Genomic DNA, 12,500 nt, shown 5'->3' with positions numbered 1-12,500 from the left:
ATAGGACACTTTCTCAAAGTGAGACTGAATTATCCAGTTTGAACTGCCCAGGGAATAGCCGGAGCTCAGAGGGGTGACCTGCACCGCACCAAACAACTCCTAATGTCAGGGAGGAAGGAGATATGAGAGAGGAGATGGAGAAAGAGAAAGAGAAAAACAAAAACACACAGCCCTTAATATTAATGTACTGGTTATTTATTACTAGTTATCTCATGTTACCTACATCTCCTTGTAATCTTCTACTGCTTTAGATATCAGTAACGGCCTTTTTTATTTACCTGATGTGACATATTTCCAGTGTGCAGCATTTATTTAATGCACTAGAGTCAGTAATAACAGATTGTGTGGGTTTTTTGATCCTGCGCTTTGGTTGGTCTGTTGTCTTTCATGAACTATTCAGAAAAAACTAAATGCCATGACATTTACTGTGTATTCTGTAAGTATAACGGTATGATCGGTTTCACCATGTCGCCCATCCATAATGTCAGTAAATGTCAATGAACCAGACGTTTACTTGAAGTTGAAAGCATGCATGGAGTGGGGTGATGATAAAGTGTAGGACGGACCACTTTCTGCGAGTAGCCCACGAGCTGCACTTTGCTGAGAGCGGAGTTCACTTCCTGCATGCTGTAGCACTTCTTCCATGACCACACTTCAACTGCGTCTTTTAAAGGACCGGGCAGCATCCTAAATAAACACGGTACAAGACACGAAGTTAAGACGTATATGGAACGTGGGGGAATTTCCTTCATCATGCATATTTATAAGGGCTGCCATTTATTCATGTGGGTAAAGGTGTAGAAAGGCCATGATGCATTTAAGTAATTTACTCACCGTTAAAAAGATACGACCCAGATTAACATTCTACAGATTCATTTACTAGGATAAAATTTGATTGTCATTTACGCTTCAAAAACCCCACCACTTCAGTACCTTAGTATTTCTTTGTTCTTCCAGCAGGTGGCAGTCTGAGCCTTTGGGACTCTTTCCAAAAAATTCACCAACTCCTCCATCAGCAGTCTGACACCAAGAAAGAACAGAAATGTATGAAAGCTCTTTAGATCATTACTAGATTTAAAAGGACCATAAAATCAGGCCGCTTTCAGATGTGTGTGTTCACCGTGTTTATGAACAGAATCAAATCTTGCAAAAGGAAAAAAAAAATAAAAAATTATGCAACACAATTAATGTTTTTCAGCATAAGAGATTAATGAAATAATATGACTGTAATATTAATAACACCCATAAAAATAGCCGTTTTGCGGGTTTTTTCTTTGTTCGACGTTCAAATGTGTTTCTTTTTGTCGAATTAATATTAGTCATGTTTGTTCTCTTGTTCTCTCAGGTTGATGACAACTGTACTGAAACAGAGGAATCGTGACCGTGTACACGATGTGTTCCAGAAAGCAGGAAATCCTGCCTCGTCTTATTTCACTTCAGGAAACATCTGGAAAACCTGACTTCAGATTCCATGGTGATGACCCCAGGGTTTCCAGGTCATGTAGTTAAACCAAAATCACAATTGTATTCGGTTGTTTAATAAAAAACCATCTGTATGTGAGATTTAGGTTACCTGCCGATCTGAAATGTGGGCTCGGTGGTGTAGACGGTGCCTGAGAAGCCGGTGTGCTCAGTGATGTAGGGAAGAGCCATCATGCAGTGGTAGTTAGATATCAGGATGACGTCGATAGTCGACATATCGAGCAGGTCTCTCTTGAGTAAAGAAAAAAATAAATACCAAACCACTTGAATCCAACGGTACACTAAGCTAATAAGATGTAATTCCTAATAAATGAGGAACCACAATGATTTGTAACTTGAGTTTTTACTTAAGTGCAAAATTTGCAAAAACTATTCATATTAGTTGTCATGCTACAGCCATCCATCCATCTTCTCTAACACCTATCACACACAAGGTTGCAAGGAACCTTAAGCCTATCCTTGGGGCACAAGGCAGGTGACACCCAGGATGGGATACCAACCCATGTCAGGGCACAATTACACACACCCTCAAACCCCATTTTACACACTAAGGACAGGAGAAAGCAGACAATGTGCATGGACAACATGCAAACCCACACAAGGTGGCAGCGGGAATCAAACCCCCAACCCTGGAGGTGTAAGGAAAACATGCTAACCACTATGCTACTCAAATTGTAGCCTGAGATGTTTTGCTTTCTAATGGGTACTGTGACCTACAGAACAAAATAATAAGGTTTTGTTGGAGCGCTCTATTTGGAGTGGATCTTTTTCATAAATGTTTGAGACTTTATTCTATTTTAGTCCCTTTTCTTCTAACAGGCATGAGATGTGATGCGTACTGTGAGTGGAACCATTAGTGTGATGACTATGTGGAAATCATGAAGACACGCCCATTATGGTAATTTATTAGAGATCATACACTGTGTGAATCTTTCAGAATTGCAACAGATATCCTCCAGCAATATTACTCACCCGATATAACCTTTCTGAATAGTACTTTCTATTCTGACTTACTTTCAGGAAAACACAGGACCGTAATACGTGTTCAGCGTTGTGTAAATGACGTTTACTAAACGATGTAAATTACTAAATTAAAGGGGGGGTGCACAATGTTTGAAAAATGCTTACGGAAAACTGAGTCGGGCCAACAAACAAAACAAACGTGTACCCAATTAGCAGAAAGGGGCGTGTCTTTTCAGTATGCCGTCGGAGAGTGTTCAGCGTGCATGTCTGAAATTAGCCGAAAGCGATTGAAACATTGACATTGCGGATACCTGCCATTACCTCTGCCTCGGGTTCTAGGTGATGAACGTTGTCTTCCGCATGAAACGGAGCTAAACCTTTCATGGTACAACACACAGTACTACAAAAACACATTTGTATTACCATAGTATTACTCATTGAGCTCATTTATTGATAAAAATATCCCCTCGGCCAGCTGCCCCAGCAGGTTCCGCCATAATAGTTGCCTGGGTTACGTATGTATGTGTGGGGCGAAGCTATCAAAACAGGTGTGACACCCATTTGGGTTAGGGGCGTGTTTGTTTTGGTGATTTCAAATGTCAACATTGGCTTTCAAACATCGTGCACCCCACCTTTAATACTATATTAATGATAGACATACAGAAATAAACTGCAGACCCGAGAAAGGAATTTAGATGCTAAGTATACTGTAATATTATTACTATCACTATTAGTTAACGGTTATGTTATATTACTCATCTCCAACAGATTCAACCCATACCTCAGGAAGACAAAACTCTGGCTCGGAGTCCACAAATACACGACCGGCACACTCCTTTAGCTCCTTCAACATAGAGCATGTAGAGAGAACATGTACTATTTAAAATCAAATGAATTATATACTGTATTAGCTTTGCATATAAGTGTTACAGCAGTTGCGTAGTGTAAAAATCATCCGAAAATGCTCTCACTTTCTCAAGGTTCACTGTTCCATCTTTGGAAACCCATCCTGGTAGTTTGGACAGTCTTGGACTGAAAGATTTCAAGAAAAAAACACTTCATTTCAATTTCAATTAAATTCACTTCAATTCAATTTTCTTTTTTTTCTCGAGCAATGTAAGGGTTTGAAGGTATGTAAACACATCATGCTTCATTTTTTACATATTCACCTTTGTGTTCAAATCAGCTAGAAAACGCACTGGCTTTCTAATCTATAAGAATTATATCTCTTTAATGTGTGTTGAATAGATATAAATGTGCCCTTATATAATTTAACCAGGCTAACTACATGGCTTTGGATTCTAATTATAAACTACATGACTTTCCCAAATAGTTTGCTTCTTCCCAACTTTGTATAATTCTCTATGTAGGTTATAGAAGCCATTTCTCTACAACTTATCTAGTGGACATAAATAGTCAAAATCGACACATTTGAGATTCAGTCATTACAACCTTATCTCTGTTAGCCTTTTAACAACATGATTTGGTGCTTGATGTTCTATTTTATTCAAACACATACAGTAACATTTCATTAGTATTCATTAAATAAACCATGCTCAGTTTTTAAAGTCACCAATTTCATATCTGAGACATATCTGTTTGCTGGAAACTGAACAATTTGTACTAGCTGATACCGCTAACAGTTTAGCTCGGTTTAGTTTCCCTGGGTTGAACGTCCTTTGATGATTCATTAAAAACTTTGATTAAACATTGTTTGTTATTAAATAAAGATTTCATAACTACGTACATACATTTACATCTATAACACTCATACGACTTACACATGCTATCCTTTGAATACAAGTCTCAAGGAATATTTTTTCATTGTTGGCGAACAAGAAAAATATTTAGTTTGGATTTAATGCCATTAAAATATATACACCATATGCACATTATTAACTTAATATTTATACTTTCTTTAAGAAACTTCACTTGCATTACCTACAGAAGATAGATTAAGAACTAAAACAACCCTTAGACTAAGGATCTGGATTAATTGGCTCAATCGTGATCATTTTAACTGTGTGAATGCAGATTATTCAGTGCAAGAAACAACAGAAACAGTTTTACAAAAGATACAGATCCAAGAGCCCAGGGATACAATGATCCCTGATACAGGAAAACAAATGTAAACAATGCCGAGTGTAGGGATGAATGCTGGTAAAACTGACCTGTGCACCAGAGGCAAAGGGAGGAAATATAGAGCTGAGGTGGTGTCCAGCCCACAGTCCAACATGATGGTGGTGCATTTAAACTTGAGAACATTGCAAGGCAACGTCGGGTGACCAGATAAACAATACTAGAATAATTAAAAAACAAATGCAACATTAGAAAAGACAACGTGTATATCTAGAAGAGAATGAGTTTACTTTAGAGTCTAGATCTGCTTCAGTTTATTTTTCTTGTGACATATTGGGTAGTTTTTCGTTGCCAGTGTCTCCTCTGACTTGATCATTAGGATAAACCTACAACCTAGTTGGACTCTGCTATACTAAGAGGAGACGCCAACTCCATGTGGTCTTTGCAGACAACAATCTCCTCATCAATACAACATTTATCAGACTGTATATTTATAATCACACCCTCCAGTGTCACCCATATGAGGATGAGTCTGGTTCCTCTTAAGGTTTCGTCCTTTACCATTCAAGTGAGTTTTTTCTTTATATTATTCTTTTTAATAACCTTTTGTTCTATGTTTATGTTCTGTAAATCGGCTTTGAGACGATGTCAATTGTAAAAAGAGCTATACAAAAAAACTTGAATTGAAAACCTTGAAATTGAATTGAAATCTCTATCCGAATTTCTGTGAAGCTGTTGCGTGACTGTGTCCATTGTTAAAAGTGCTATATAAAGATTAGTAAATTAAAGAAAAGCCACCTAAATCTGTAATGTTATCTTCATGCAAAGAATAAGGGGTAGAATAAAAGCGATCACCAATGAACTTGGGTACTACTAAATAAGTATTAATATCCAACTAAAAAAAGTGTCAGATTTAAGCATTTAAACAGGTTTATTTATTTATTTACCGGATTGTGTCAGATCAACCCTACTTGCTTTAATCCTGAAAATTCATTCTGATGGATCTCAATCAGCTCGACCTAGGTGTTTATATATATATAAAGGCTTTTCAATCGATCGAACTATTGATCCGATTTACAATCATCCGGATCATTCGGATGCGTGTGAATGCAACAATACGTTTCGAAGTGTGATCATGTTTAATAGTAACTATATTTTACAATTCATACATGGAACATGGACACAATCTGTTAAAGTAAGTAAAAAAAAAAATTAGGGCATTTTAAATATATTAACAAATATATTTATTCTAAAGAAAAATCAGGCATCAGTGGTGTGATGATGAAATCTGGTCTATAATCTAGGTCAATATTATATTATTATTTAATTTATTCAAATCAGCTAAAAATGTTACGCTTTATAATCTACAAGAAGGTGAATTTTATATCTATGTCATATGTGTTGAATAAATAGATAAAAAAATGGTCAATTCTACGCTATACGACTTTGGGCTGAGTCCCAAATTGTTCGCCACTTCCTAACTTCACATAGTGCCCTATGTAGGCTATAGGCGCCGTTTATTTACACCCTATCTAGTGTACTTCACTAGTCCTTGTTGATACATTTGGGACTCGGCCATAGCAACATTAGCATTGTTAGCTTTTTATCACCAAGTTTTACTGCTACCTGTTCTATTTTAGTCAAACGCATACGTTAGCGTTTCATTAGTGTTTGATAATTAAACCACACTCCGTTTTTTAAACTCACCAATTTCATATCCGATACCGTGCGGTTATTCTTGATTAATTCGAACTAGCTAATACGGCTAACCATTTAGCTCGTTCAGTTTCTTCTTCGGTTGTACTTCCGACCGCTTTTGCCACCTGTCGGTCAGGAAAGATACTGCAAATAAATAAATAAATAAATAAATAAATAAATAAATAAATAAATAAATAAATAAATAAATAAATAAATAAATAAATCTCCACCCACTTTAAACTGGATAAAGAGAATTAATGGGATTTAGGGGGAGGTTTGGATTAGTGCAGAGTCCAAACGGGATGTTTTTCTTCTATACAAAAAGATAAGCAGAAGTTCCTGGTGTTTTATTTTTTTGTCTTTATTGGTGGAAATGAAAGTAAATATTTTCTAAACACAAAATAAGTCATGAAAAATGAAGGATTAACATGTAAAAAACGAGGTGATTTGATATATAATTTGATATATGTCATGCATGTGAGGTGAGATGAGGACAAACCGGTGCAGGAGATCGACACAAAAACACACCTGTTTACCGGAATCCGGATTTTCCAGGTTAAATATATAAAATGGCGACAAACCGGAAATGAAACAGGTGGACGTTACTATTTTTTTTTTAAAACTGTGATACTTTAGACAATTTGGCTCGGTGATTTTTTTTAAACATTAAAAAGTGTTTTGTTTATTTAGTTTTTCCTGCCTGGATAAAATCCAAACAGGAGCTAAACAGCGCCCTGTTGTGTGTTGAGGAATGAGAGACTCACCTTAAACTACAAGCGGACACACTTTACTACACAACGCGGTGAGTTTACATTAACACCTCTGAGCTGAACACTGAGTCCGGACACTAACACCAGCAGACTGGAAGGTGTTTACACTTTAGGGTTTGTGTATAGTTTAGAGCTCACATCTAAACCCTTACACCATTCATATAACACATATGGTGTTAAACTAACACTTCTGTAACTGATCCTGTGTAGTTAACCAACACAGTGTTAATTACATACATGCACTGTTCAATCTTAGTGTTGAATAAAGCTATAAGGGGTTAAAATAACTTGTAAAATTAACCCATGTCTTGTTTATCTAACCAACACAGTGTTAAATTAACCCATATAGTGTTAAATTAACCCATATAGTGTTAAATTAACCCATATAGTGTTAAATTAACCCATATAGTGTTTAACCAACACAGTATTGAATTAACCTATATAGTGTTAAATTAACCCATGTCCTTTTTATCTAACCAACACATTGTTGGATTAGCCCATATTGTGTTAAATTAGCCCATATTGTGTTAAATTAACCCATGTCCTGTTTATCTAACCAACACAGCGTTGATTAAACCCATATAGTGTTAAATTTGAATTAGTTTTGAATTAACTTGTGCAGTGATGAGTTAATTCTTGCAGTGTTGAGTGAACTCATACACTTTTTAATTAAATTATACAATGCTGAATGACCTAATGCACTGTACACTAATCCTGTACAGTGCTGACGAAACATTTACAGTGTAAATTAACACTTACAATGATGATTTAACCTGTTACTCTGTTGATTTGATTCTGTACATGGTAGTGATTTATTTTACAGTGTTGAATTATCCTGTTCGGTGTTGAATTAACCTGTACGGTGCTTAATTATTCTGTTCGGTGTTTAATTAACATGTACGGTGTTTAATTAACCTGTACATTGTTGTATTGTTTTGCAGAGTGTTTAACTGTCCTGTAGAGAATTGAAATAACCTGTACGGTGTTGATTTGTTCTTTTTGGTGTTGATTTGTTCTTTTTGGTGTTGATTTGTTCTTTTTGGTGTTGATTTGTTTTGTAAAAAATATAAATAACCTGTACAGTGTTGAATTCTGCAAGTGTTAAATTTAACTGCATGGTGTTGAATTATTCTGCAAGGTGTTGAATTAACCTGTACAGTGTTTAATTCTGCATGTGTTAAATTAAGTTGTACAGTGTTGAATTGTTCTCCTCTGTGGTGATTTGTCCTGTAGAAAATTGAAATAACCTGAACAATGTTGAATTATCCAGTATAGTGTTGAATTATCCGGTATAGTGTTGAATTATCCAGTATAGTGTTGAATTATCCAGTATGCTAACGAATGAACTATTACAATGCTGAATAACTTTTACTGTGTTGAGTTAAACTCTACAGTCTTGAATTATCCTGGAAAGTATCGAATTATTTAATTGCAATTATTCCAGACAGTATGAATTAACTTAAAGGTGCATAAATTATTGCAGTGTTAATTTACCCTGTATATTGTTGTTCATCACTAAGGCAACATCTATTAATATTGAATCACTTGTCTTTCTTTTTTAACTACTTAACAACATCGAGAATGTTCGTCTATAACCGTTCATTTAACTTTGAAATCGTTATACACTGACCACGATCAGCTCAACACTACAGGTGTTGTTTTAATTACAATTGTATTCAAACTGTAACTGTTTAATTCCATTTTGTAATAGCTGGATGTTAATTTAGTGCTATAGATGCAAAATGAACACCGCAGACCTTAATGCAGCACATAATGTCAGTGTTCAGGTGATAATGCAAGAATGTAGATGTTTAGTAAGAATGTACTTTGGCTTTCTTACTAACCAATGTAGACCAGAAAGGGCATGCTGGGTGTTGAACAGTGTCGAATGACGTCTCGCATCATTCGTTTGTGTCTAGCTGGACATGTATACTCAAGAGTTCAGGTGTTAATTCAACATATTGTCTTGTTTTACATTAACACCATGTCCACAGCACTCCTGGTCCACGTGGCCGTGATCTGGCACCATGGAGGATTCCCCAGCATGCGAGTCTAACGTGTTCGTGGCCGTTCGGCTCAGACCGTTCAACAGGAGAGGTGATTATTTATTAGAATTTATTATGATTTTTTTTACTATTACATGTTTATAGCCGTGTCAAGATCCTGAAAAGGAATCGTCCTTTGGCCCTGCCGATATTTATATATTTACAGAACCAGTTTCTCACGTAATGTATCACAGACATTTGTGTAAAAAGCCAAAGTGTCTTTCTTTCACTTTTATTTTTGGTTTGGATCAAATGTTACTCACCGCCTTTACCGTGATGTGGTAAAGACCGCATTCTGAACATGTAAGGAATAAAGAACTAATCAGTTTGATTATTTTCAAATAACTGAAACTCCTGAAGGTTTCTTTTTTAATCCTACTCTGTTATAGCAATTGGCCACTGAGTACATTTTATTTTTTTTTTTATTCATTTTGATCAACATCTCAGAACAGCATAAACTGTCAAGCTCAAAGTTCCCTCTCATGAAGCGTTCCTAAACAGGAACAACACATGTAATGCAGTTTCAAATTCTAATTATGTAGCACATCCAACATACAAGCTTCTAGTGTTAGTATACTGTATATCGAACCAGTAACATATTAGTGCATTACACTGAAACTCTACTTTGTGTTGTAGCTGGCACTATTGTCGTTATTGAAAAGTAATCAGCGCCTTCTGACCAATCAGGATCGAGAATTAATCCGCACTGTGGTGCACAACTTAGAAGCCAACATCCAGGAAGTGCATTTTTGAGTTCAGCTGCATTTTACCAAAGCACAGCCAAGACTAATTTTAGATGTTTGCAGGATGATACCTTCAGAGCTACAACTACACACGCTGGCACTTTATAGTGCACTTTATATTCAATAGGGGGAACAGAATAACATTATGGCTAGTTTGTCATAACCGCTTCTTTTTCACGTGGGCACACTGTGGTGTTTTGTGTTTTATATTTTTTAACACAGAGAGGGATTTAAAGACAAAATGTGTGGTAGAGATGGAGGGAAAACAGACTGTTCTGCATCCGGCAAGCAGCAACCTCGGAAAAGGGGACAGCAGGTAAGAGCAGCTTTATCAAGACTCTTCCGTCTCAACATTTCATTATGGCTTTCCTCATGTGGATGACGCGTTTATCCAAAGCAAATCACGACAGAGACGATGTACTAAAGTGGCTCTTTTAAGCAGTCCCACATGACTTGTCAGGGATTCTACACTCCTCCATATTGCACTTTATTATGAACTGAAAGCAGCTCAACTGTTGTCTTTGGGCAGAAATAGTCAATATTGTGTTGATGCTTTTCATTGTTCAAAATGGACTTTGGGTATTTCGAAAAACATGTTGATTTCTAATTCAAATTTATTTGTATAGCACCTTTAACAATGGATATTATTGGACATAAACATAAAACATAAAGTATTGTATTAATATAATACAAAAATTCAAGATTAATATTAGATATATTTAAATGTGTTTGTATTTATCCTCAATGAACAAGCCTGAGGTGACTGTGGGGAGGAAAAACTCCCTTAGATGGAAGAGGAAGACACCTTGAGGGGAACCAGACTCAAAAGTGAACCTCATCCTCATCTGGGTGACACTGGAGGGTGTGATTATAAATTTACAGTCTGAAAATTGTGTATTGATGAGGAGCTTGTTGTCCTCAAAGACCACATGGAGTTGGCGTCTCCTCTTAGTATGTCTGAATATGTCATGAAGCAGAGTCCAACTGGAGCTGGTACATCTCTAGATGCCTCAGGATCTCACATGGTTGGCCTTCATGACATGGAACACAATCAGAGCTGGTACAATTTTTGCCACAGGAAGTCGTTGGTTAATATCTAAAGACCGAATTAGCTGAGTAAAAAAAGTGGAATTCTGTATATCATTAAGACGGCTATTATAAATGCCAGATATTTGCTCAGATTGCATTTATAACCTGAGATGTCTAAAACCAGCATGTACTGAGAGCCGTGGATAGTTAAGTATAGTAGAGCGTATCATTATAGATGATGGTCTTCTCCTTCTAAAGTAATAGACTTTTAATCCTAATTCAAATCACAATCTCTCTTCCATATACAACCTTTACAACGGAATAAATGATGTCAATGCACAGACAGTTTGTGTCCACCGAAGTTTATTTCCACTCACAAGACACTGACACCATTTTGGGCAAAATATTTTGGCTCATTATGTAGTTAAGTGTGCTTGTCTTGACTCCCTGCTGTCTCGTATTTGCTGTTTCTCCTCCCTTTACTCACACAAATTCCACCGCGTTCAGCCCTCCAATGTCATAGCAACTAGTGAAAGGTCAAAGCAAGGTCAAGTGTAACCTAGGATACTCCTGGTGAAGAAAAGCCTTGATTCATTGGACATTTTCCAAATCCTACTTTTGCAGTATGTGAGCGAAAAGCTGTTTTATCTCTTATCATATTAGGAATATTGCACTTTTTACATATCAAAAAGTTAACGGTGTCTGTGTGTGTCGTGTATCAGACAAGTGGTGGGTGTGACGTCTGTACCTGTCAGTCTCAGCTACTAGCTTGTCATTCCCAACAAGGCATGGTATCTAATTTAGCAGTCTGAGCAAAGGAGGTGTGGCCTCTACCCTGTCAATCTGAGCAAAGGAGGTGTGGCCTCTACCCTGTCAATCTGAGCAAAGGAGGTGTGGCCTCTACCCTGTCAATCTGAGCAAAGGAGGTGTGGCCTCTACCCTGTCAATCTGAGCAAGGGAGGTGTGGCCTCTACCCTGTCAATCTGAGCAAAGGAGGTGTGGCCTCTACCCTGTCAATCTGAGCAAAGGAGGTGTGGCCTCTACCCTGTCAGTCTGAGCAAAGGAGGTGTGGCCTCTACCCTGTCAATCTGAGCAAAGGAGGTGTGGCCTCTACCCTGTCAGTCTGAGCAAAGGAGGTGTGGCCTCTACCCTGTCAATGTCAGTAAAGGAGGTGTGAGACGTGACATACAGCTAAGTATGGTGACCCATACTCAAAATTCGTTCTCTGCATTTAACCAATCCAAAGTGCGCACACACACAGCAGTGATCACACACCGTGAACACACACCCGGAGCAGTGTCCTCTAATGTTTCAATCTCTGAGGTTTTTGAAGCTAGATATACTCACTGGAGTTATCTCTATATTTATATCAAATGGTACATTTTCACTATTCCTATCACTCGGTCTGTGCTACATGCAGTTCAAATTCTAACAATAGTCCATTAAAATGAAACTGTTACTATGCTAACTAGGGGCTGTCAGTTAGTCTCTATCCAGATGTGAATTTTTTAGTTGCTGGTTTAATTGATGGATCTAAAAAAAAGCTAAATATATTGTTTCTAAAATCTAGACTGTAAAATTGGTCATATTGTGTCAGTACACTGCATGGATATGTGAAGAAAAGAACTTCACTGCACCGTAAGGTATATGTGACAAAGTTCTCTCTTCTAAAATGTCTTGTTATATAAGCA

The 12,500-nt window shown here is 37.0% G+C and overlaps 3 protein-coding genes across 6 annotated transcripts in view; 2 read left to right on the top strand and 1 right to left on the bottom strand.

Annotated features, from left to right (window-relative positions):
* The window catches only part of ints9 (integrator complex subunit 9), a 16,645-nt gene extending 10,307 nt beyond the window's left edge, over positions 1-6,338 (bottom strand). The window contains exons 1-8 of one of the 2 annotated variants that reach the window (XM_060866299.1): positions 6,232-6,338; positions 4,617-4,744; positions 3,417-3,477; positions 3,227-3,289; positions 1,574-1,713; positions 934-1,020; positions 567-687; positions 1-99 (exon numbers count right to left, since the gene is read on the bottom strand). The exon at positions 1-99 is cut by the window's left edge and continues 36 nt beyond it. In XM_060866299.1, coding sequence (XP_060722282.1) covers positions 1-99; positions 567-687; positions 934-1,020; positions 1,574-1,713; positions 3,227-3,289; positions 3,417-3,477; positions 4,617-4,744; positions 6,232-6,240 — 708 coding nt within the window. In that variant the 5' untranslated portion in view covers positions 6,241-6,338. Of the gene's footprint in view, positions 100-566; positions 688-933; positions 1,021-1,573; positions 1,714-3,226; positions 3,322-3,416; positions 3,478-4,616; positions 4,745-6,231 lie in introns of those variants that run through there. The other variant, XM_060866300.1, reaches the window with a different exon arrangement.
* The window catches only part of LOC132843165 (NADH dehydrogenase [ubiquinone] 1 beta subcomplex subunit 1-like), an 89,976-nt gene that overhangs the window by 52,303 nt on the left and 25,173 nt on the right, over positions 1-12,500 (top strand). The window lies entirely within an intron of this gene.
* Positions 6,502-12,500, top strand: part of kif13bb (kinesin family member 13Bb) — a 33,800-nt gene continuing 27,801 nt past the window's right edge. The window contains exons 1-5 of one of the 3 annotated variants that reach the window (XM_060866302.1): positions 6,502-6,601; positions 6,705-6,817; positions 6,913-7,024; positions 8,987-9,089; positions 10,003-10,096. In XM_060866302.1, coding sequence (XP_060722285.1) covers positions 9,020-9,089; positions 10,003-10,096 — 164 coding nt within the window. In that variant the 5' untranslated portion in view covers positions 6,502-6,601; positions 6,705-6,817; positions 6,913-7,024; positions 8,987-9,019. Of the gene's footprint in view, positions 6,818-6,837; positions 7,025-8,986; positions 9,090-10,002; positions 10,097-12,500 lie in introns of those variants that run through there. The other 2 variants (XM_060866304.1, XM_060866303.1) reach the window with 2 other exon arrangements.

Source organism: Tachysurus vachellii, chromosome 3, assembly GCF_030014155.1.
Source record: "Tachysurus vachellii isolate PV-2020 chromosome 3, HZAU_Pvac_v1, whole genome shotgun sequence".
Classification (NCBI taxonomy): Eukaryota; Metazoa; Chordata; class Actinopteri; order Siluriformes; family Bagridae; genus Tachysurus; species Tachysurus vachellii.
Note: the sequence above shows the minus strand (reverse complement) of the source record. Positions and strands in the feature narration are given on the sequence as shown.